This window comes from Theropithecus gelada, chromosome 12 (assembly GCF_003255815.1).
Source record: "Theropithecus gelada isolate Dixy chromosome 12, Tgel_1.0, whole genome shotgun sequence".
Lineage (NCBI taxonomy): Eukaryota > Metazoa > Chordata > Mammalia > Primates > Cercopithecidae > Theropithecus > Theropithecus gelada.
This window is the reverse complement of record NC_037680.1, coordinates 57887382-57912119: the sequence shown is the minus strand read 5'-3', so window position 1 is coordinate 57912119 and position 24738 is coordinate 57887382. Positions and strand designations below refer to the sequence as shown.

Sequence of the window (24738 nt, the reverse complement as noted above, 5' to 3'; positions counted from 1 at the left end):
TCCCTCTATCAGCAGACTGGAATGAAGTATAGCTCACCACAGTTCTGAACTCCTGGGCTCAAGCGATCCTTCTTCTTCAGCTTCAGAGTAGCTAGGACTACAGGTGTGCACCACCATGCCCAGCCAATTTTTTCATATTTATAGATGCAGGGTCTTGCAATGTTTCCAGACTGGTCTTGAACTCCTGGGCTCAAGGGCTTCTCCAGTCTTGGCCTCCCAAAGAGCTGGGATTACAGGTGTGAGCCACCATACCCAGCCCTTTTCTTTCTTTATGGAACTCTTCTATCATATTTTCTAACAGATATTGAATGGTATATAGGCAAAGTATTTGTTTTGTACATCTAATTGTATATACTGGTCACTTTACTGATTTTCTTATTAGTTGTTAAAGTTTTTTTTTTTTTTTCGGTTTTGAGTCAGAGTCTTGCTCTGTCACCCAGGCTTGAGGGCAGTGGCATGATCTCAGCTCACTACAATCTCCTTCTCCTGGGTTCAAATGATCCTCTCACTTCAGTCATCCGAGTAGCTGGAATTACAGACATGCACAACCACACCCAGCTAATTTTTATATTTTTAGTAAAGACCAGTTTTCACCAGGTTGGTCAGGCTGGTCTCAAATTCCTGACCTCAAGTGATCCGCCCCCATCGGCCTCCCAAAGTGCTGGGATTACAGGCTTGACCCACTGCAACTGGTTTTTTTTTTTTTTTAAGTTTATTGTGCTTTTGTACTTCACAAAGAACTCTTGAATTTATTTACCAATTACGCAGAAATTGTAACCCATTCACAATCCATTCTGCCCTGTATAACATTCTTCTACACTTAATATCTTAACTAATGTCTACACAGCATTTCTTACTCCTATTCTTGTTGATATGTGGTCACAAGCTTTTTTTTTATAATCAGATTTTTAAAATTCATTGTCTTCTGTCTCCAAAGAAACAGCTCGAGTTTATTACAAGTGATTGTCAATTCTTATATTTTAACCTTTATTTGTATATGCAGACATTATTTTCTTTTAAAAATATTTTCTATCAACTTACAAATGATTTTTTCATTTAATTATTTGCTAGCATCACTAAAAAATTCCATATTTTCAAAATTGTTTTCTTACACACAGTGAAATAATCAACAAGAAAATATCTTTGAAAGCATTTGTCATTCGATTAAGTAAGCACTTCACTAGATAGTAAAAGTGTCCTAGACTCTCAAGTCTATGAAAACAAAGAGAGTCAGCCCTCTGTACCCATCAGTTCCACATCTGTGGGTTCAGCCACCTTGGATCAAAAATAGTTGGCAAATAATGGATAGTTGCATCAGTGCTGAACATGTACAGATTTTTTTCTTGTCATTATTCCCTAACCAATAGAGTATAACAAGTATTTACGTAACATTTACATTGTATTACATATTATAAATAATTTAGAGATGATTTAAAGTATATGAGAGGATTTACAAAGGTTAAGTGCAAATATGGCACAATTTTATATAAGGGACTTGAGGATCCTTGGATTTTTGTATCCAAGTGGGGTCCTGGAATAGTATCCTGGAACCAATCCCCCATGGATACTGCAGGATAAGTGTATATGAAAATCAAATAACATATAAAACAATGTCTCTTAGAAAGCACCTGTTCAAGCAGTCCACAGTCAGAAATGTGATTTTCAAAGGGCACTCAACAAAACAAACTTCTCCTTTTCTAAAAGAGTAAGCTAAAAAGATTTTACTACTAAAGTAACCTAAGAGGATTTATAACAGAATTCAAATGAGAAATTACATAAAGCCATGTCGATGAGAAATCTATAAAATAAGATTTTAGACACTGCAAAAATTAAAAGTAGAAATGATCTCAGGATATGAGAGAGCAGTTCACATCACCACATATAGCCCACCTACACAGAAACTAGTGGAGAAAATCTATGCAGTTTTTGTTTTTCTTGGTATTAGAATTGTTGCTATACTCAGGAGATAATTTGAAGAATTAGTCACAGACTGTGATGTCTTTCATACTAATAATTTAAGGCTCAATTTTTACTCTACTTTTCATATGGCCATTTCAATCTATAGGTTCTTCTCATTTTAAAAAATAGATTCAACAAATTCCCTCTTGACCATTAAAGAGTCAAGTGTTTTCACCCAGGCTAGACATATTAACTTAAACCATAACTGAGGTTTATATTATGCTAGATGAGTTCCTCAGGGTAGACCCATGACACTGCAATTGACAGACCTCCTACTGAGTAATGTCAGTGGACCAGGTTTCTATTTATCTATAGACATTTCAAGATTGCAATATGGCTTAAACATTACTGCCCCAAGGCAGGTAAGGAATAGATTATTTTCAAAGCTCATCAATTAATAATCCTTAAGGAATAGCGAAAAAAATTCCTATCACACAGATTATTGCTGTATTGCTATATTATTTATATAGTAACTTTTGATAAAAATCAATGAAGTAATTTAACAAAGAGGATACACATCACATAAAAGACTATTCTATATCTTTGTGTAATTATAAACAAAAAGGATGTAATTTTTTTTTCTTTTCATTTACAACATTATCAATTTATGTGTTAAAAGCAATAGTGGTCTAAAGGTGAAGCACTGGTGTTCAAATCTAGGGTCCACCGGTTATTATCTATGTAACATTGGGCAAGTTTCTTAATTTGTCTATGGCTTAGTTATCTTATCTGAAAATTGGAATAATAACAATTATGGTGGTTATACCTATACCTTATTGTTGTGATGATTAAATGACATAGTGTCCATAAGGCAGACATGACAAAATTTGTATGTTGCTTCAAAATGCAGGCATATAAGCCAACTAAGGAATTACTAAATTTCAGTTTCCTAGAATAAGAGATTCTGGTGAACATTTGGAAGGAATAAGAAAACTGAACTACTGCCAACCAATCAACATTAAATAGAAAATTAGTTACAGAACAAGGAGTAGACCTCTATTTATTAAATGATATTTAGAACATTTGGAGCCTGAATCAGAGTACTCAAGATCCCTGATTACTTTTCCATTCTTATACAGAGATGATTTTATTAAATTACTTGGTAAGGGATCATCTCAATATGAAACCTTGACCATATAGGAATGCTGCGAATCAAGGCCAAATCCCAAGTTATCGACTTGTGAAAACCGAACAGCTTGAAGCCCTGAGTATTACAATAGCAACCTTGATTAAATTATTCCCTAGGTGTAGGAGCTAGACGGCCACTGATTGTCCCCTCCACATGTCCACTGTTTTAATTCTTCTCAACAAGCTTGCTTTGACCAAATCACATGCTATCTAATTCATACTAATTTTCCACAAGGTCTTCTCTACATCTGGTGTATATTACTTTCATTATCCTAATTAGCTATTAATTACACTTTTCTTGCAATATATAAAATGTACATGCACTCTTGCAAAAACTGTATTTGACGGATATACACACTAACTTTAGCAGCTCCACCTAAGGACAAAATCTGTAATATCAAAAATGTCTTAAAGTGATTAAATATTTAGGAGTAAAAAAGTAGATTTGTTTAAATTTTTAAATTTGGATGGGCAAGTGCTATGTATATTAAAAATAATGAAGATTCCATGCCACATTTTTATGGACAATTACATAAAATAGGGTGCCCACAAGCATGCAAATTAGCACATGCCTGAAATTATATAACGTCTGTCTTCTTGCTTGACTTTCATGGAAATCTGTATTTCTGGCCAGCTTGAGAGCTGAGCAACAGGCCCATGTCCTCCTGTTAATTTATTTAAAGGGTGGGCCAAAAAATTTTATATCACTAAACAATAATGTCAGGAATAAATATCTGAAGCTATCTATTCATGGGTCTACTGTGTCCAAGGCAGCTCTAGGGATACAAAACTGAAAGTCAGTGCCTGTCCCAATCTATGTTCCACAAATCCACATAGACAGTGTGGGGGATGAATATTCTGATACAGACATGCCCAAATACAGAAGAAGTAGGGCCACCTAATCGACACATAAAAGGGGTTGGGGAGGCTCTTACACAGGAAGATTTTAAGCAAGGAATATTTTGAAATACCTCTCTGGTGCTTATGTAGGGCTTGGGAAGGAAAAGCTGAGACCAAGACATAGGTTGGCACCTGAACCATCACCATCCTGTAAAATTGCAGTCCCTTTATGTAGTAAGCTTGTCTCAAGTGGTAGAGAACTGTTAAACATCTGGCACTACAATTTCCTGAGAAAAGACAGCACCCCCAAGACAAATGCCCTAACCATGATACCAATAGAACATTCTCAGATTTTTCTTATAGAATTTTTTAAATAGCACCAAGAACATAGCATCCATAAATGTGTTAAATATTTATTTTCTGCCTTATGTAATGGATTGTGCTAGCTCTAAGAATACAAATATGCAAAAGATAATATCCTGCCTCAAAGATCTTGCAACCTAACAAAAAACTAAAATGTTATAATAATCAATTCACTTCTAGAATACCATAATATTGGTACAATTATATAGTTTGCTCACACTTAGATTTTCAGCAGAAATGGCTGCATATATGAATTAGTCCATAGTGTGCTATCATTAAAAAAATGTCTTCTTTGGAGTAAATGACATTTCATTAAGCTATGTGCATGTATCACTCAATAATATAAGCAAATGAAATTTAAAAACACACAAAAAAATTTACTAATCAAATACACATTTGTTTTCCTGAAATTACTATGGAAAAAAGATGAGTTTTAGAAGTCACCTAAAGATTTACATAGCAAAATAAACTCCCTGTATTGCAGAAATCTAAAATTCAGGAATTTGAGAAATCAAAGAAAGAAAAGAATTAACTAATCTACACAGGTAGGTTGATATCATGATTTTAATAAAACACGCTAAGGCCACTGAATTCACTGGCTCTCAGAACATCTCTGGGGACAGGCATTCTTTGTTCAGCAACTAAGCCAGTAGTTCTAGCTTTATCGGAAATGCAGACAAACAGGCAATCTTTTGCTTCTTTTGTTATCCCAGTGTAGCACCCTTCTTCTCTTCTCAAATATCAGGGGATATTTTGATGCAGAGATTCCATCAAGATCAACCAAGAGATATCATCCATCAACATTTCAAGGGAAGTTTCACTACCATGGCTGCTCTAACATGTCTAAAAACTATTTCGAGTTACAGTTTGGATTTCTCTAAATCAAAACTGCATCAAAATTATCCCTTGTCCTAAGAAATCTCTAGAATTTGATGAAGTTGTATATTTAAATAAAGCAAAAGCAAAGATTTTCATATACTTACATAAATGGGGAAACATCTTTTCCATAGAGGAAAAAGCAATGTCTAATAGAAGAGGATTTAAATAGATAAAACACTAAATGGTATAAATGAAATTAACCATTTCCCTTATATTTCAGAAATATCATTATGAACTCTTTAGCAAAAGCTAATAATTGTATGGCTCTGATGGCAAAAATTAAAGCTTGGCCTAATTATAATCAACTAAAATACAAAGGTTTTTTTTTTTTTTTTAATTAAAAAAAAAAAGACAATTTCTTCCTTATTTTTTGAGGAACAAATTTTGACCAGTCAAGCAAAGTAATCCTGTGTGATACTATTTTAATTATGATTAGACTTAAGAAAACTGATTCCCCTACAAACCAGATAAATGAACACATAGCCTCAGAAAAATAACATGCCAGAACAAAAATCTACATGACAGTGATATAGATCCTCATTAGACTATTAAAAATGCACCTCTAGTCCAAGAAGATCTAGCATAAAACTAAAGAATTGTGATTAAAAGAGAATAAGTTTTTAAACGTAAATTTTATATAAACTTAAGATCTGGAGTCTTTTTGACAGCCGAATTCCCCACCATCAAAGAACACAATGGATTTTGTAATAAAGTTTAAAGGCTTTCATTTGCATAAGGTAATCAAAGAATTGTCAGCAAAAATAAAAGCAAAATTCAATCTTTTCCTCACTTTTAGGTCTCCAAGGCTTTTACATTTTATATCTGTGCCATCTTTGCAGCTCAATCCCTTTAATAGTCAATTCCAACAATTTGCTGATTGTACTGGGATCTCCGATTGAAATTTCTTTCCTGGTCCTTCACCCTCTTGGTGTGACCCCTCCCCTCCTTAGCCTGCTTCAACTTCGCAACCAAAAATATAACCATTCCCTTGTATATTCCCTCCTGCTGCATGCTCCTTGCTTGCTTCACTCTCTTGATCAAACCACAACCCTGATTAATTGTAACTCTTCATCTACTCCTGCCTGTAAGGTTGAACATGACTGGGGGGGAAAAAAAAAAAAACACACAAACACACAGGCTACACTCAGTTTATGACAATGAGTGCAAGTGGTCCCAGACACCATCTGACAACCACCCTGTATTTTGTTACTCTCACATTCTCCTGGAAGACTATTTCACATCTTCCCAAACTCCAAATACCAGTTCCTTCATCCATACTCTGGTTGATGAGTTTGCTTCTTAGTTCACTGAGATTATTAAAGCAATCAGACAAGAACTTCCATAGTCCCCATCACATCTACTCAGCACCTGCAAGCACATACTCAGATGAACCATGCACATACCTATCTAGAACCAACCCTTTCACTTGTACATTTAATCCTTCCCTTTTTGCCTTCAACAATTTAGTTCCAGCTCTTCTCCCATCACATATATCCCAAGTTTTTCACTCTATTGCAGCATGCCTATCAGCATAAAAACATGCTAATGCTTCTCCCGTCTTAAAAGACAAAAACCCAGAGAACTCTTCACTCCACTTCAGCTACTGACCCCCAATTCCATTTCTTTGGTCACCTTTGAGGCAAAACTTTTGAAAGAATAACCTATAATGCTTCCAATTCCTTTCTTTCCCCCACCCCCTCCACTACTGTCTGAAATGCTTTTGTCACCACCACCAACAGCCTCCACATTATAAATCCAATGGCGAGTTTTCAGCCCTCGTCTTATTCGATCAAGCTGCCGTATAGAAAACATCATCATGCTTTCCCCTTTGGCTTTATTCACTTCACTTCCAGGATGCCAAACACTGTTGATTTTCTTCCTTTCTTACTGATTGGACCTTCTTATCTCCCTTGTGGGCCTCTTCTTGCCAACCTCTTCATGTTGCAGGGGCCCAGAGTGCAGACACTGACCCTCTTCTGATCTCAGCCATCTTAATATGATTTTAAATACCATCCATATGCCAAAGATATATTAAGTTACCTTTCCTGTTCTCTGCCTGTCCTCAACTCAAGATGAGTATATACAAAGGCTTAGTTGATATTTACACTTAAAATAGGTCTCTCTAGCTAGCAGGCCCATGACTGAACTCTAGAATTTTCCACTCAAAAGGTGTTCTCCTGCAATATTGTCTCAATTGATGAAAACTACATTCTCCAAGTGGCTCAGGCTAAAGACCCTGGAGTCATCATAGAGCCTTTCTCAGATGCCAGACATCCAGTCTGTCAGCAAATTGTAAATTGGATGTCAGCAAATTGACTTCGACTACTTCTCACCATATCCACTGCCACCACTTTTGTTGGAACCATCTCTCACCTGTGTTACCACAGTAGCCTCTTCTCCATGTGTCAACTCTTTATCTCCTACTCTATTCACAACACAGCAGCTAGAGTGTTCCTTTGTATACCTATGTTAGATCATGTGACTTCTCTGACAAAATGCTGTTATAGATCCACCTTTCTCTCAGAGAAAAAGCCACAGGTTTTGCATAATCTCTCCTTCCACCATTCTTCCCTTTGCTTACATTTCTAGCCATCCTTGCCTCCCTATTGTTCTTTAAAATAACCAGGTACATTCTTCAGGCCTTTGACTCAGCTTTTCTCACTGGATTCTCAAAGGATGGGTCCCCTGGGAACTTTGCAGAAATGCAAATTCTCAGGCCTTACTGCAGACCTACTAAATCAGGGATTCTAGATGAGGCCAGCAATTTGTGTTTTCAGAAGCCCTACAGGTGTTGCTATTACACCCTAAAACTAAGAACAACTGCCCTAGATATCTACATGGGCAACTTCCTTACTTCCTTCACGTCTTTGCTCAGCTGTCACTTTCTGAATGAAGCCTACTCTGAGTATCCTGTTTAAAATTGTACATTTCACTCCTTCTCCAGCACTGCACATTTCTATACTCTGCCCTCCTTTTTTCATCACCCGTATCTTCCAAAATACTATAAAATGTCTATTTTTATCTTTTTTTTGTCTCACCCCAGTAGACTATAAGTTCCATGAGGGTAATAATCTTTATATGTCCCATTCACTGGTATATACAGAATTTGACACAATGTAAGTACTCAATAAATATCAAATTAATTGAGTGAATGGCCAGTAGGGACAACTATACGAGTAAAGCATATCCAACCAACAGGCAGGCAGGGAGTCCTCTGACAAGTGGGGATTGTGGGCGGAGTATATAATTAACAAATGTCACTTCATTTCATTGTAAGGAATGCAGAGACAAAATAGATACATATGTTAACACTCCCACTCCTGGTACCATGGTACCAGATGTGTTTTATGGAACACAGGAACAACCCAGGCATCCCAACCACTATGCATCTTCTTTTCTAGTATTAGGAAGATGGAAGAATTCAGATTGCTGTCTTATGCTTTCAGACTGTAGAAACTTAAGAGTGTTAATGTTTCCTAATTCCTTGGGCTATCACCCTGGTGGAGGTGGGAAATACACTCATTACATTCCTATACCTTCTTAAGTAACAGCTACAGCTCCTTGACAGAACTCAAGTTCAGGGTAGCTGCAACTATGGTTCTTATCTTCTGTGTGGGTTTGTTACAAAGGAGAGGGTTGGAGTAACTTTTTGCCTTTCTATATGAGTTTTAAAAGTGTTCCAAACACAAGCAAGGTAACTTAGGAAGAGAAAAAGATACTGAAGGAAATGATCATTTTTAAAAAGTCAGCCTTGGCAACAGACCAAGACTCCATCTTAAAAAAAAAAAATGGCTTTCTAAAATTTAATTATAGACCTCTATCTTTCTTGTAACACAGAACATGTACTGGTTAAGAATACTGGCTCTAGAGTTAGAGCTCTGTTATTAGTTGTGTTTGCCATGTACAATCCCAGCAGTAAGTGCTATCATTTAATATTTGCAATATGGTACAAAGGCAATAGCTGAATCCTGCTACCATCAAAATCATGGTAACACTACAAATATACATGCAACAAAACACTTACCTTTGCTAATCATTTCTGCTACAAATTTGCTCCAAAAAAGGTGTACAATTTTGATGATCCCTTATTTATAGGAACGATGCCAAGAAACACAGGACTAAATAAACCAGATCACTTTTGCAAATTTTTAACACAACGTGTTTCTTTGTGAACATCTAATGTTGGCCCTTTTATTGCCTTTAAAACGATCTCAATATTTGTCTCTACAATTGACTAAGGTAAGTAAAACGACATCTATGAAGCATGAAAAAAAGAACCTCTTTAATTCCTACCATATAAATGATAGTTACATTAATATTCTATACTTTTGGTTCTGAATCATCTAATAGCTTTATTCTAGTACAATAAAAACTGTTAAGGGAAATGAGGAAATAGCATGGGGATTATTGCTCTTAGCATTTAATAGTATATTGAAATCTTGATGATGCTTGCTTACATTTGCTTGGAATAAGTATCTAAGGGAAAATTAAGCCCTAAGCTGAAGCTACTATTTGAAATCCCAGAAAGGGCTCCTGGGAATAGTTTGGCTTTTTGTGACAATAGATTTTCTGATGAAGTACACTGTTCCCTAATGAAAAAGACCTGGCACGGCTTCATATGATAAAATTTGACCAATGTGAGGAGTGCGATGATCAGTTTGGGAATGAGTGTTTTAATAAAAGAAACATGAAATCATCTGTGCTTTGGCAGGACATACCCCAAACCATCATGAGAGCTGTCGTCCTGGCCCACAGATGATCCCCACCATGCTACAACTGTGTGAGTTCCCACTGACATCACTGACAAAGCTGGCACGGAGACAAAGACATAATCCAAAAGCAGCCATGTTGCATTCTGCTTCATTGGAGTCCTATGAAAAACAAACTAACTTCCCCGCCTCCCCTGACCCACCCCAAAAAACGTACCATGGAAAAGATTTGAGGTTCAGTTGAGCTACTGAAGATGTGTATTTCTAGGCAAGTAGATAAAAGGGATAGGAAAAATGAAATTTTAGAAAGGAAAAGGCAAGTGTTTTCAAATGATGAGGTCAAATGTGATAAACATGAAAAAGGATGATACAATAAGAGGACTCAATTACTTGGGTTGAGACTGTCTAATACTTTAACTGGAGCAACAAGGTCATAGTTTACGAGGGGTAACAGTTGCTTTTATCTACGTTTTATAAAAAGACACCAATACGATAAGTTGCTCTCTATCAACAACATTGAAGTTCACATATTCATTAATAAAAAATAGCTTACATTACCCGCATAAATGCTTGATGTGTCCTACAGTTAGCTACTCCGCTGGACACTTGTATGCTTCCTGTAATCACGTCAGAAGTTCCATTAGAAGAAAAATAGAATCTTGGTGGAGACTCTGTCTTTCTATTCACATCCAAACTCATGTTATAAAACAAAACTGCAAAAATATAGAGAATCGCAGTTAATCTATTTACTGAAATACATCTATTGTTATTTTTGAAGTGCTAATAGTCAAAGTTATATAGATTACTGGAAATAATATCTGGAATTCTCTTTATTAAACAGCTTTTTAAAGACTAACCTGAAATATGAAAGAGGGAACAATTAAAAATACAAATTTAAAAAATTGCTTTTATAAATAAAGATTTATGAACTTTCCTCTAGATTTCTATTAACACTAAAATCTTTAGTTATTTGCTTAAACCTCCTATATATAAAAATATAAACATTGTTGCTAATAAAAGTCTTGCATAATGGTTCAGATTCCTTTGGAGTCATTTTTTCCTCAGAACATTGACTAAGAAAGTATAGACACAGCGCTTTGCTCAAATGTTACTTGGAAAAATTCTATCTTATGTGGTTATATGACTAATTTTATATATGACTTTTTAAAAATTTTAGGTTTGTTTGATCTGAAGGCTTTTTATTTTTTATACACGAAGTGAACACATGATTAAGTCAAATCTATGTATATGGTTTTCTTTAAAATGTCATCTTTCCAGTCTTATGCCCTGATTATCTGTCCTTCCTCTACATGTTATTGGTTTCTAGTTTGACCTCCCAGTGTTAATTTGTGCAATTTTTAAAAAAATTCTCTCAATAAATATTCTAGCGGTTTGGCAGGGTTTATTTCAAATCTGACATAGTAAATATTCATCTGCTCATGAAGATCTCCAAATTATTTAAAAAAAAAAAAAAAAAAGAAAGAAAAGAAAAGAAGAGACAGAACTGTTAAAAGCAAACAAAAACTTCCCAGCCAGATCTTACCAAGAAAGTGAGACCCATTTCACGAATGTAAATGGGTTCTTTGCCATGCAAGCTAAATATAATATTCTTCTGAGGTGTCACTCATTATATAGAAGCAATAATTCATATGTGATAGTTTAAAGAATTTATGTAATTCTTGACATGTTCCTTTGTATTTTAGGAGTAACTTATACTTCTAGAAGAATTTTACCTACTTATTTCAAGGAAACAAGCATAAAATCTATATTATTCTTTAAACATTTCAAATAAATCCTTCAGTCATCTTTTTAGTTGGAAAATAATGAAGTCCAAGTCAATTGGATTTCAAAATTATAACTGAGATTCAATACCTCAGAGAAATAGCACTGCAACTGAAATAGCTATCTACAAGTTCATTGTCCTGAGTTAAGAAAAAGAGTAAATGAAAATGAGGTGAAAAATAATCCACTACTAGTAAGAGTCAAAATATCCTGGTTTTATTAAACATGCTTGCCATGTGAATTATTTCTCCTGGGAGTCATTTTGTGATAATTCTAAGATATGTTTCTCTAATAATGTGATGATTATTTATGTGTTTCATATGTTTGTCTTCAACTATTTTTAAAAATATCTGGTCACAATGGAATTGTTAGTAGAGAAAACACTGGTTTTACATAAAAGGAAAGTGCCCCATCTACTCAGTGTGTGTCTTTCAGATTATCCATCAGCTTGTCTGTGTTAATGTGTAATTTACTGTGTGGTCAGGTTCTCAAACTGCCATTTTCAAATCAATAACTAGATGAAGGCTTGCCCACCCTCTTATTACTGTAGCTCTGGCCATGACTTTTCCAGGGCACTATTAAAAATAAGTCTGATCTAAAGCAGAGATACCAGAGTCATTGTGTACCTAATGCATACTGAGACATCTATTACATATCCATGGTATTATTTAATAAGTATGTGGGCCCTTCACACCGTTTAGATAACAGCAGCCTGCAGGGTCATGAATACAATAAACTCTTGACAGGTCCTAATAGAGGATCATAAATATTGTGAATTATTAATCTCTAAATGATATGCCCAGATATGCTCTTCTCCTACCACAGGCTAGTTTCACTAGTAGTTATTTTCATATTAGCCTAAATAAAACAATTAGGAACATTAATCTGCTAGCAAAAATGCTTATAAAGTCACATATACATGATTTGGAATTCGCCACCATGATTTTGGATGAGCTGTATCAATAATACATTCTCCAGAGCAGATAATTGAGAGTTGTCTATACATAGGGAAATGGGTATGGTTCTTAGGAGCTTGTAGTCGCAGTAAATTGTTAACGGGCATATTATTTATATAAGATAGAATCAGGTCTAGCTTCTTCAATTTTTAAAATATTTTTATGATTATTATTTTTTTGAGACAGGGTCTCATTCCATTGCTCAGGCTGGAATGCAGTGGTGTGATCATAGCTCGCTGTAGCCTGGACCTCCTGGGCTCAAGCCTCAGCCACCTAAAGTGCTGAGATTACAGACATGAGCCACCATGCCTGGCTTTCTTCAATTATTGAAATTGGATAAAATATGAAGAAAGAGATTTCACGGGTTAAGCTCAGTTGGTTTACCTTAAACTAACATAGCAAGAGATACTATGTCCTTTGCTTCTCATAATCTCTAAACAACTACAGCCTTCTAATGTGCCCAACTCATTAGTTAGAACAATGCAAGAATCTGGACGATGGAGAGGAAAAGTATGCATCAGCTAGTTTCTTGCCCCTGCTCTAAAGATCTCCATGGTGAAAACCAGTGAGGGCTCCAAACAGGACTGTGGGATTAATGAAAGAACCGCACCCATGAAGGATTAATTTTGTAAGGCATACTCACCAATGTAACCTGGAACTTCCTTGCCCTTATATGAGAAACAAAGTGTTAGATCCATGCACACAGAAGGCCATCCATTTTCAACACAGTCAAATTTCGTTCTATTTACTGACTCAGGGTGGCTTAAAGAAGCTTCAACAATGACTACAGGTCTTGTCCTGAGAAGGAAATAAAATTAGCAATGTTAATTACAGAATTATTTTTCCTTAAGAAGTGTATTTGTCAGTTTACATTGGCCAAGTAATTTCATGAGTCTTCCTTATTATGTGTGTACATACTAATTACATTTCTGTGCACAGGGAAAAATAACTTTTTATTTAAATGTCCAAAAATATTGACTTTGATGATTTAATTATATCTCTGTAAGGTGAAAAAAAATACCCTAAAGTGCAATAATTAAACTTCAGAATACCAAAAGAGTATCATGAGGTCACTACCACTGCTGATTTTAAACACTGCCTCCCATCATTTACAATTAAACCAAATTGCCATTAAGCAGTGAAATATATCAATCTTACCTTAGCAACACAGCAGAATCAGACCGAAAAGCACCAACTGCTACATCTGGAGGATTAAAAAAAAAAACACAGATTAATGATCATCATTAGTCAAAGAGAATTACTTTTCAGCCATAAGTACTGAACTATGTATCACCTTTGACTACCTAAAAACACTACTTGTAGAAAATTAGAGACTATATGCTAACATCTTACAATTCATTCCTCTTTTCTCTGAATCTACTCATGTATAACAGTCATCCCATTATGATATATCATAAACTTTATGATAAAAAGAAGTTTACTAAAACAAAATTCAATTTTTGGACTAGAAACATTCAAATTTCCTTTCTAAATAAGTTTTCTTTCTTTTCCTCATTATCTATTTGATTTTCATGAGTGCTTTCATTTTTTCAAAAACACAGACTATAACATTGAGTAACTAACACTGTTAAGCTGAGGAATTACTTGATCATTTTAGGCCCATCCTTGAATTAAGGAGAACTTTAAAAATGAATAAAAAAATTATCAGTAAGATGAAGTCTTTCATACCAGTATTATGTACTTCACTATAAAGCAATATCTATAATAGAGCTTATTCCAATTTATAAATTATGATAAACTAATTACTCACCTACATATCCATTATTATCTGCATCAATTTGTCCTGATATAGACTGTCCAAACATACTTAACGATTTGCTGATCTGAAGTCCTTCAATTCTCTGAAAAATAGGAAAGTTGAGTGGGAAGTAGTTTTTGAATACTAATATACCAGAGAAGCAATGATTTAGCTAAATAATGAGCTTTCCCAGGCATGCCTTGGCACATCTACTAACAAAGTTGCATTTTAGTTAAATCAAATACTTCCAAGAGTGACAAATTTTCCAGCTTGAAATGAACAGACGACATTTATTTTGTGACTAAAAAAATTTACTTTACTTTGTGAGCAAAGGGAAAATTATGTTGTACAGATTTTCTAAAATAGTCCTGACTCCCTCTCAAGTCTTTTCAGAGATAGGGGTCTCACTATGGCACCTGGGCTGGCCTGGAACTCCTGGGTTCAAGCAGTCTTCCCAGCTCAGGTTCCTGAGTAGCTGAGATTACAGGTGCACACCACCATGCCTGGCTTCCTTAGGTCTCTTCAGGCTCTATATTTACTTCCTTTCCCAACATGAACAATTAAATAAGTAATTTGGAAAACAAGATGTCTATAATCACTTAGTGGAGCCTATGACTGAGGCTTTTGATAAAAGCCGGCTTTTTAACAAGAACAATCCTAGCCAGATATGTACTTTCTATTCCACATGTCTAATTTCATGTTCACATACAGGTTTATAAATATTAAGCTGATATTCATACTAAGAAAATTACTATTTTTGTTTACTAGGCAAATACATTTCTTTTATGTCAGTTACAGAGAACCATTTGCTCATTTTTGCCTAATCAAAAATAACTGCCAGCTAATATTTCCATGCAAATATCAAGGGAAAAACTTTTCTTCTCTGCATATGAATGTCATTTTTTTTCTAGGCACTGAAATGCCATGATTTTTCAACATACAAAAGTGAAGTCAGAGTAAGATTCTGAGACATGATTAAAGTGCTGTCATCTTACTACTCAACAGTGAAAGAAACCCAGAGTATCATATGTGTGTTTGATCTGCCTGTGCAATCTTCATGAAATATGGAGCTCTAGCCACAAGGCGAAGACACAGTTAATCAAATCCAAGTGGGCATATTTTAGAATCATATGGATATTACCTCGGAATACAATTTAATGAAATACAAAGACAAATATTTAATGGTCAATAGATAAGCTAGGGTGGAAATGAACTACAACTCTTATTTATGGAAAAAGGGAGTTTGAAGAATTATTAATCCCTTAAAATAAGATCATTTGTCACTGTAAGTAAATGGTGAAATGAAGTGTGAAGTATTTGAAAGAGAAAATTAAGAAAAAAAAAAAGTCCACATAATCCTGGAAGTTTTAAGAATACGCATTATAACCAATGCTTCTTTTGGAAATAGAATAGTATCTTACCTGCGAGAAGGCTGATGAGACCCCATCTGCACGGCCATTGTAAATATAAATAGCACCTTGCAAGTCATCTTCTTGCGGAGCTCCGATAGCAACATCTATCCAAGAATTTAAACAGTGGAAAAATAAATTCTTGATACAAAGAATGCAACTTCGAAAACTAACCTAATGAACCTTAATTCATATCACGTAAGAAAACTTTCTTTTATGAAAAATAACAGTCTTCCTCAGACAGAAAAAAATAAAATACGATCATCGCCATATACAGGATTGCACACAATAGTTTGTACATGGAAGAAAGCAGAGTGGAAGCATCTGAGAGGCAATCTAACAAAATGATTAGGGCATGGGCTCTACAGACAGACCACTGGGGTCTGATCCAAGCTCTGCCACTGGGCACTGCCATGCTAGGCTGGGTCCATTTCTTAATCTGTGTTTCAATTCTCTCACTTACATAATGGGATCATAATAAAAAACACTCTCAGCATAAAAGGATATAACTTCTGTAAAGTGCTTAGAGCAGTGCCTCGCATGTAATAACTTCTCATAATCTATGAATATTTTGATCATAAGAATTTTTACTTTGGGAGCCCAGACTTACCTTATTTGCAAAATGACTCTTAATTCCTATTCCAATGAAAATGATTAAGGTATCTGTTAGAGATATCTGCACACACATACACACAGGATTTCAGAAAAAGGATTTGTTCTGTAAAATAATGATTATATCACCTTTCTGTATATAATTATGTCAGACTATGATACCAAGGGAAAAAAAAGATCTGATCAACTAACATAAGAAAACCTGAGTAAATGACATGGTTAAGTGCTATAAATATATAGTACAAAGGAGAAAAATAATATTCTACAGTTGCAAGAGCATTTCATTATTTTACCAAGTATTGTCTATTTATATACATATTTATTTATATGCAATGGCTTTTTATTACTTTAATAGAAACCTAAAGTAGTTTGTCTTCATGATATTACTTATTACCATCAAACTGAAAACCTTTTTATAAACAGTGGTAATTTTTGGCTACTATTTCAATGAAGATAAACATATCGTTGATGTACAACTCCATGCTAAACAATGTAAAATTGTAAAAATGCAAAAGCTTTTCTAGTTTCAGTTTAAAAGAAATGGTAGACACCTATATTTACTTTGTTTATACATACTAAGGCTAGCCTCTTTTGACTTGTATGAAGTTTTTCAAACTTTCATATGCAAACATGCCCATTCATTTATTCATTCATTGGACAGCTAGTGAGCACCTATTATATTCCAGGCATTTGCCAGGAGCTGGCAAAACAGGGCGGTACCACAGAAGGAAACTCATTGTTTAGTGGGGAGGAATGGCAAGTAAGAATAGACTAATAACATAGCATGTGAGGAGGAAGTGGTGGAAATTAGGGAAGGCTTTTCATAGAAGATGATGCCCAAGATAAGATTAAAGTATCCATAGGTCATAGCCAGGTGAAGAAAAGGGGAAATGCAATTTAGAGAGGGGGAAATGCAATTTAGAGATGGGGAAATGCAATTTAGAGATAGGGAAATGCAATTTAGAGATAGGGAAAAGCCTGTGCAAGGGCAGGGAAGCAGCAGGCAGCATGGCACATGTGAAGAATGGCAACTCATTTGGAATAACTGGAGTCAGATTTGTGCAGAATATATACATACAGGAACAGAGGAGCAAGAATCGGAAGGAAGAGAAAGAGAGGAGGAGGAAAAGAGGGACGTGAAAAGCAGGAGTGGAGAAAAGTATCTTATAGCCATTGAATGGAAGACAGCAATTTCTTTAATCAGGGCTGGGTTTATACTTCCACCACTGTGGTTAAAGCTGTAGAATTTGCTATACATTGATTCTTAACACATGAAAAAAATAACAAGCCTTGTTCATGAAGTGGTTGATGTAATTCTTACAGTATCTGTTATTAGCAAGAGTGATCTAGATTAAGGCAAGTATTTAGGAAAAATACTGATGAGCCTTTTCAGCCAAAATATTTAAAAGGTCCAAATAAATTTTTTTCCATACAGAGGACACTTCAATCTTTGGCTATCACATATATAGATTCAAACTCTTGCTTCCTGGATTACACTTGGATATGTTATATAATAAAGTTCTAGCTATCATTATTCAAATGAGAAAGATACATTTTGAAATATATATAAATGTTTTCCAAGCCTATGCAACTTAATTTGGGACACAATATACAGAACACAGATATTTAACGATTGCTTTTACTTCTTATCTGAACATTTTCATTCTTTAAATATAAATCAAAATTATTAGCATTAGTGTCAGCCAACACTTATGTTTACAATGTAGGTACTGTGATATGGGCTTCATGCACATTTACCCAAGTAACTCTCACAACCACCATATTAAATAAATACTCTGACTCCAACTTTACAGATGAGGAAACTGAGGCACAGGGTATAACCTGCTCAAGGTGACAGAGCCAGGATGTCATGGAGCTGGGATTTAAACCCTGCAGCCTGGCTTCAGAGCCTGTGCTATTGCCATGCTCTATGAACTCATTAACAACAGAGGTCATACCCCCAAATTTCCCTTCCTAATACTGATTCCTGTTCTGTGTCAAAGAGTTTCTCTCTCTCTCTCTCTCTCTCTCACACACACACACACACACACACACACACGAATACTATTCAGCCATTAAAAAAAGGAAATCATGTATTCTGCAGCAACAGGGATGAACTGGTGGGGGGTGTCATTATCTTAAGTGAAACTAGCCAGGCACAGAAAGTAAAATAACACATGCTCTTAACTCATAAATCAGTGCTTTAAAAATGTGTTCACATGGATGTATAAAGTAGCATGATAGACAATGAAGACTCAGAAAGGAAAGGGGTTGTGGGGGGTGGATGATGAGAAATTACTTAATGGGTAAAAATGTATGTTATTTGGATGATGGATACCCACAAGCTCTGACTTGATCACTGTGTAATCGATACATGTAACAAAATGGCACTTGTACTCTATAAACAAATAAAACAGAAGTGCTCACTTAATGATTTGATGATATATCAATATTTCAGGTGCACACAAAGTAATAGTACAGCTTGTAATTTACAACTGTAGAACTTATGGTTCTGCTCTAAAAATATTCAAACATATTGTCTAAAAGTCAGATAATAAGGCTCAAGGTGAAAAAAGAAACTAAACCGATAAATAGCAGTCTTGTCAAGTCTATTTTACATATGAAATAAAAAAATGCTATCTGCTGTTGGTCATGTCAGGTATATTAGTCTGACCAATTTTTTCATGCTTTTGAGGAGTTTTACACTAACCTTTTGCCAAATCAATTGGTCATCTTTTTAGAAAATGGCTTGTGTTGCTTTTCTAAGGACACAGGAAATACAGTCTGATTTTTTTTTTCCGTTTGAGAACAACTGAAAAGTGATGACAAATGCCAAGATAACTTAGGTTTGCTACACAAAGTACCACAAAAATTTGCAAAATAAAGACATTAAGTGTGATTTGCATCCAATATTGGAGTCTCTTTCTACATAATCCTACACTTCTTGCCATGAACACAATGTATCTTTACCCATTCACCCCAGAAAAATAAAATAAGACAAGATGGGGCAAAGTAATAAAGAAACACATAAAGAAAAAGAACTTGTAAATTCCTGCTGTCTCATGCAGGCAGACATGGTGGAATAGGACACACTCACCCTGTTTCCACATCAACAATGGTCTTGATAATATCTAAAATATAGAAAATGCCTACTTATGGGCAAAATAGAAGATAAAATTAGAACTGGAGGACCGGGCACGGTGGCTCACGCCTGTAATCCCAGCACTTTGGGAGGCCAAGGCGGGCGGATCACGAGGTCTGGAGGTCGAGACTATTCTGGTTAACACAGTGAAACTCTGTCTCTACTAAAAACACAAAAAAATTAACCAGCAGGCATGGTGGCAGGCGCCTGTAGTCCCAGCTACTCGGGAGGCTGAGGCAGGAGAATGGCGTGAACCCGGAAGGCAGAGTTGCAGTGAGCTGAGATCATACCACTGCACTCCAGCCTGGGCGACAAGAGCAAGACTCTGGTTCAAAAAAAAAAAAAGAAAAAAAAAAGAACTGGACCAAGTAGAAAAAGATATATGGCATTATAAACACTCACTGAAGTGTTAATGTAGCCACTAAATGTAAATATGCTGTGAATTATAAAAGGCATTATAAATAGCACAAAAATATGCAGAAATACTTTAAAAAATCATTTGCATAATAACCTTCCAGACATAAAGGTATTACCTTTAGGAGTGGAGTGCTGAGGGTTTTTAGCAAAACAAGAGTTATGTGACGCCCAGGGTCTCCTATACAAACTAAGAGACTGCACTGTCCCCTGAAAGTCCCCTCCGAAGTCCTCTTCCTAAGTCTCATTGACAGAATACTCTCTGTCTGTCCTTCACACCACTGGAAAATTACTTGGGCTTTTCCCAGGTACTAGAGTAATTCTAATAAGGGAATTTGCCTATTGCTCATGACAGTTTTACAGCTCTAACTATAACGATAATTCAAATTTGTCATTGACATTTTGATGCCACAAAAATAATTTCTATGTGTATATACATATATTTTTCACATTCAAAAGGGTAAAAATAGTGGTCTTCCTTAAATGTGCCAATTCAAACAAGACAGAAAAATCATAAACAAAGTGTTTTACTAAAGAGTGATTTTGTGTTTTTAAAAGAAAGAATTGGGTTGTCTATACAACACACATGACATATCAAAATGCATAAACATGGTTTTATCCGCAGGTCTTTATTAGGTAGAACCCTTAAATTTGCCACTAAATAAGGCTTATGTTTTCAAGTATTACTTTTATTTTCTACTTGATTGTAGAACTATGAAAAAGGGTGCCACTATTTTCTTCATTTTCATTTATTATGGTACATAGTCTGTACCTGATATGGTACATCTGACCCAAAATAAATGTTCAATAAATATCACAGAATTGCTGGTTACTTATGAGATGTAACATCAAACATAATACAATTTTTTGTTTTTAATCAAATCAGACTTTTAATAAAGATAATAAAATAACAGTTTCTTATTGCTGTACATTAAAACTGCACACTTCTGAATGGAGAGATCAGTTATCAGTGAGTTGCTTTTCTATGACACTGGATGGCTGCATAGGAGCAGTGCTGACCTGAATGTATACAAACTCTCAAGGGATGTGAACTCAATGTGATGAGTGACGGCAGCAATGGCCAATACAGGAGTGCAAACCAGGTGTCCCGCCCCCTTTCTAGGAAGGGCATAAAACAAGACATGATCCCTCTTAGAGCTCCAATTAAACAAAATACCCACAACACCTTCCCTCACCCCTGTCCGGGATGAGGTTATTTGTGAAAATGAGCCAGTGCCCAACCTGGGGTTCTGGTAGGGTAAGGGAAGTAGGGGGAAGCTAGTGATGGGTGGGGTACAGAGAGGCTCTCCTCCATACATGTTTTATTAAAATATTATGTGTAATCATAATAACCAAAAGTATATACATATATTTTTTCTCTCCTTTCAGTTTTAAAATAGTAAACAAAAAATCCAGAACAGTAATACTTGCATAACATAGTTACACTATTTTACGTTTAAGAAGGTTCCCTGGAAGCATGTATTCAATAACTGACTTTTCGTGTAGAATAACGCATTTTATATATTTAAAGTAGATTCTGGTATCTAGGTACAAGAAGACATTAAGAAGATGAGAATTTATAGTACCCCATCACTTTAATCTCTGAGAAAGCTGTAGCCTAAAATTACCGTATACTAATTGCCAATGGCCTTATCAAGAAGACAATTATGAACCCTAAAAATAAGTATCAAATACTTATGTGCTGAACTCCAGGAAATTACACACTCTCCTCTTAAACCTATTCATCATTTCATGCACAATTTTAACACACTCAGTTACTTACCACTTAGAACTAGATTGATAAAAGCAAATTTTTAATAGAGAATGCTAGTAGATGCAGGGATTTCAACAACAGGACTGACATCCATGGCGATATGCACAGTTACCACACTACCATCTATTCAGTTAGTGAAAAACTTCAATATCAGTGGGTAAACAGCCACTGTCCCCAGGCCACTGTCCCCAGAATCTCTTCTCGAATTCCCCAGATCCTCCCATAACATGGCTATAGGGAATGCCTGGCAGAGCAGAGGGCTTCCAGAACCCTGCTCCAGCTCTGCAGCCAGCCTCTGTTGGGTTTGGTCAGTGTCTTTATTGTACTGATAGTTAAATACCATGGTCCAATGAGTCTATGATACACATTTCCTGCCCATATTTTATTATTTCTGAAATCAGGGTCTTCCTTAACATGAAAAAATAGTGGGCATTAACAGCTTAATAGGCAGCTTTTAGGGACACATAAATAACAATGCAGTTTCTAATCAATGGTGCCTTAGAATCACTGAAATAAAGTATTTTGAATATCATCCATTATTAACAGTGGTAAAGATCAATGGGTGACAAACTGAGAAGTCATACATAACACTAAAGAAAAAACTTAGCATGCCATTATGGCTCCATTTTCTATAGGAAGGTAAACAACACAAAACTTTAATCATATTTTCTTCCATAAACCATTTTAAAAGCAGAAATCAAGCACCAAATTGATAATTTTAATTACCTTCAAAGCCATCATTGTCAATGTCACCAAGATTAACTATACATTCGCCAAATCTTGCAGCATATTTGTCACTTCCAACGAGATTTGTTTCCATTTCATTCATTACTGCTCCCTAGACAGAAAGGGAGAGAAACGGTATCATTATAACACTCCCTGACAACTTTACACAATTTACTGTTGTAATTGGATATGGATTTTTTCTAATGCGTCAAACAAGTTGGACAAACTACAGACTGAGCTTTAGTACACACATCTCAGTTCAATTCAATAAATATTTATTGAGTCTGTCAACACATAATAGTATGATTAGAGCTCGGAGGACATAAAAAATTGTCAAACTCATGATCTCTAGCTTTGAAAATCCAATAAATCATTTTGATAATTCAATTTAGCAAATATTTATTGAGCTTCTACTAAAGACAACACACTGTGCAAAGAGTGAAAAGGTGAAAGGGAGCAAGGAAGTGTGTGTATAAAACACACTCCCTTTCTTCAATAAGCCCACAGTTACAGGGAGGGCTTAGCCCAAGCATACAAATGACTGAGAAGCAGAAACTGCTTTACCATATCAAGAAGCAAAAATAAATAAATAAATAATCTAATTATAACAGAAGAGACTTCATAAAGGAGATGGCATGCCAGGTGGCTATTGAAGGATAAGCGTAATTTTGATACACAGAGACAACCAGCAGCAAAACAAATTCCAAAGAATTTGGCTCTAATGAATGGCATGTATAATGAATGAGACAAAAATGTCAGATTGCAGTCTTATAGTGTAGCATCTTGATTGTCAAGGAAAATTTACTCTTAATTTAGGGAACAACAGGAAACACTGAAGGTTTCTGAGTTGAGAAGTGACATGCTTGAAGTTGGTCTTTGGAACCAGCAGCAGTGGAGCATAGATTAGTCAATGGATAACTAGGAAGGAGGAAGATGAGTTACTACAATAAGACATTCAATAATGTAATAATTAGCTGTTACAATCACAGCTATCAGTTCTCTTCACAAACTTTGATCATGTCAGTCCTTTGTATTAAAAAGAGAAAAGGCCATATCCTTTCTTCTTCTCAAATCTACTTGGCACTCCTTAAGCATATACACGTTCTTTCCTTGTCAAGTGTCTTCATTTGTGAATTTTCCAAAAGAAAAATTCTGATTTTTGTCTTTCTCAAACACTACTTCCTCTGTAAAAGCTTCTTGACCCAAAGGGAATCACTTCTTCCACTTCGTATGTACTTACAATGTGCCACGTATCACGTCGTAGTCAACTGTTTACTCCCATTGGTGTCTTCACAAGATCCTGAAGTCCTGGGGACAGCTCTATGATTATTACCTCTTTTTATAGTCCTGCTTACATTTCAGATACTCACTAAATGTCATTTATTTTATTTTAAATGAACTAAGATGACTGGGAATCATCTTTATAATCACTTGATGCTGAAGCAGTGAATGATTGATTCAAAGAAGCCAGGGATAAAACAGCTTGGCTCCTGGGCAAATGTCTAAATTAAAGAGCAGAAGGGTGAAAAGGCTCCAGGGAGAACAGACAAGGTACAGACTTAAGACAGTGCAATGGCTCTCAAGTTCTGGGAGGAGAGTTTCAATAGGAAGAGGTGATCACTATTCTTCAAGTATTCCCTAGTCACAGAGAGTGGTGACTGAGAGTTCACTGGGAACCCCTGAGAGCTATTTTAGTACAAGTAGGTAGAAGCCAGAGTCACTCAAGTATCATTCTTTCTTGAGTTCATTCAAAAACAATTTCACCTACTTGTCTAGGACTCTTTCAAGCTCTGATGAAACAGCGGTAAACAAGACACAATATCTCTCCACATGGCATCTATACTACAGAAGAACAGACAACAGCAAATCGAATCAATGTAAATAAATGCCACTTAGTGGTTAGCGCCATTTCAGAGGGTTGAGAAATTAGAGGTTAAATGGAACAAAGGAAGACTATATCAGAGGATTTAAAAGCTGAAATCACTTATTAAATTAATTCAAGTGTTTAATAAGAGTAGTGCCTCGAGGTAGGCATGATGGAAGAACAGGAGGGTAGCCAAGTGGGTAGAAGGGCTTATCTGTTTTTTTTTTTTTTTTCTTAATGAGATTAAGATTGCAATGGGGGAAAATTATTCTATGTTGCTTTACTTTAGGTATACATGTGGATGTTTAGTTGTAAAGAGGAAGATAAGAGAAATCTGCAGCACGAGGATGTAGCCAGTACAAAGACCACTATTTTTGGAAATGGAAATGTGAAATCTATGGAAGAAAATTATCTGATATCAC

General features: G+C 35.5%; 1 protein-coding gene across 1 annotated transcript in view; it reads right to left on the bottom strand.

Moving 5' to 3' along the window:
• Positions 1 to 24738, bottom strand: part of ITGA4 (integrin subunit alpha 4) — a 77989-nt gene that overhangs the window by 26487 nt on the left and 26764 nt on the right. Inside the window, exons 10-15 of the mRNA XM_025405470.1 lie at positions 22453 to 22564; positions 15797 to 15891; positions 14388 to 14478; positions 13775 to 13820; positions 13260 to 13414; positions 10437 to 10591 (exon numbers count right to left, since the gene is read on the bottom strand). Of these exons, the coding sequence (XP_025261255.1) occupies positions 10437 to 10591; positions 13260 to 13414; positions 13775 to 13820; positions 14388 to 14478; positions 15797 to 15891; positions 22453 to 22564 (654 nt within the window). The remainder of the gene's footprint in view (positions 1 to 10436; positions 10592 to 13259; positions 13415 to 13774; positions 13821 to 14387; positions 14479 to 15796; positions 15892 to 22452; positions 22565 to 24738) is intronic.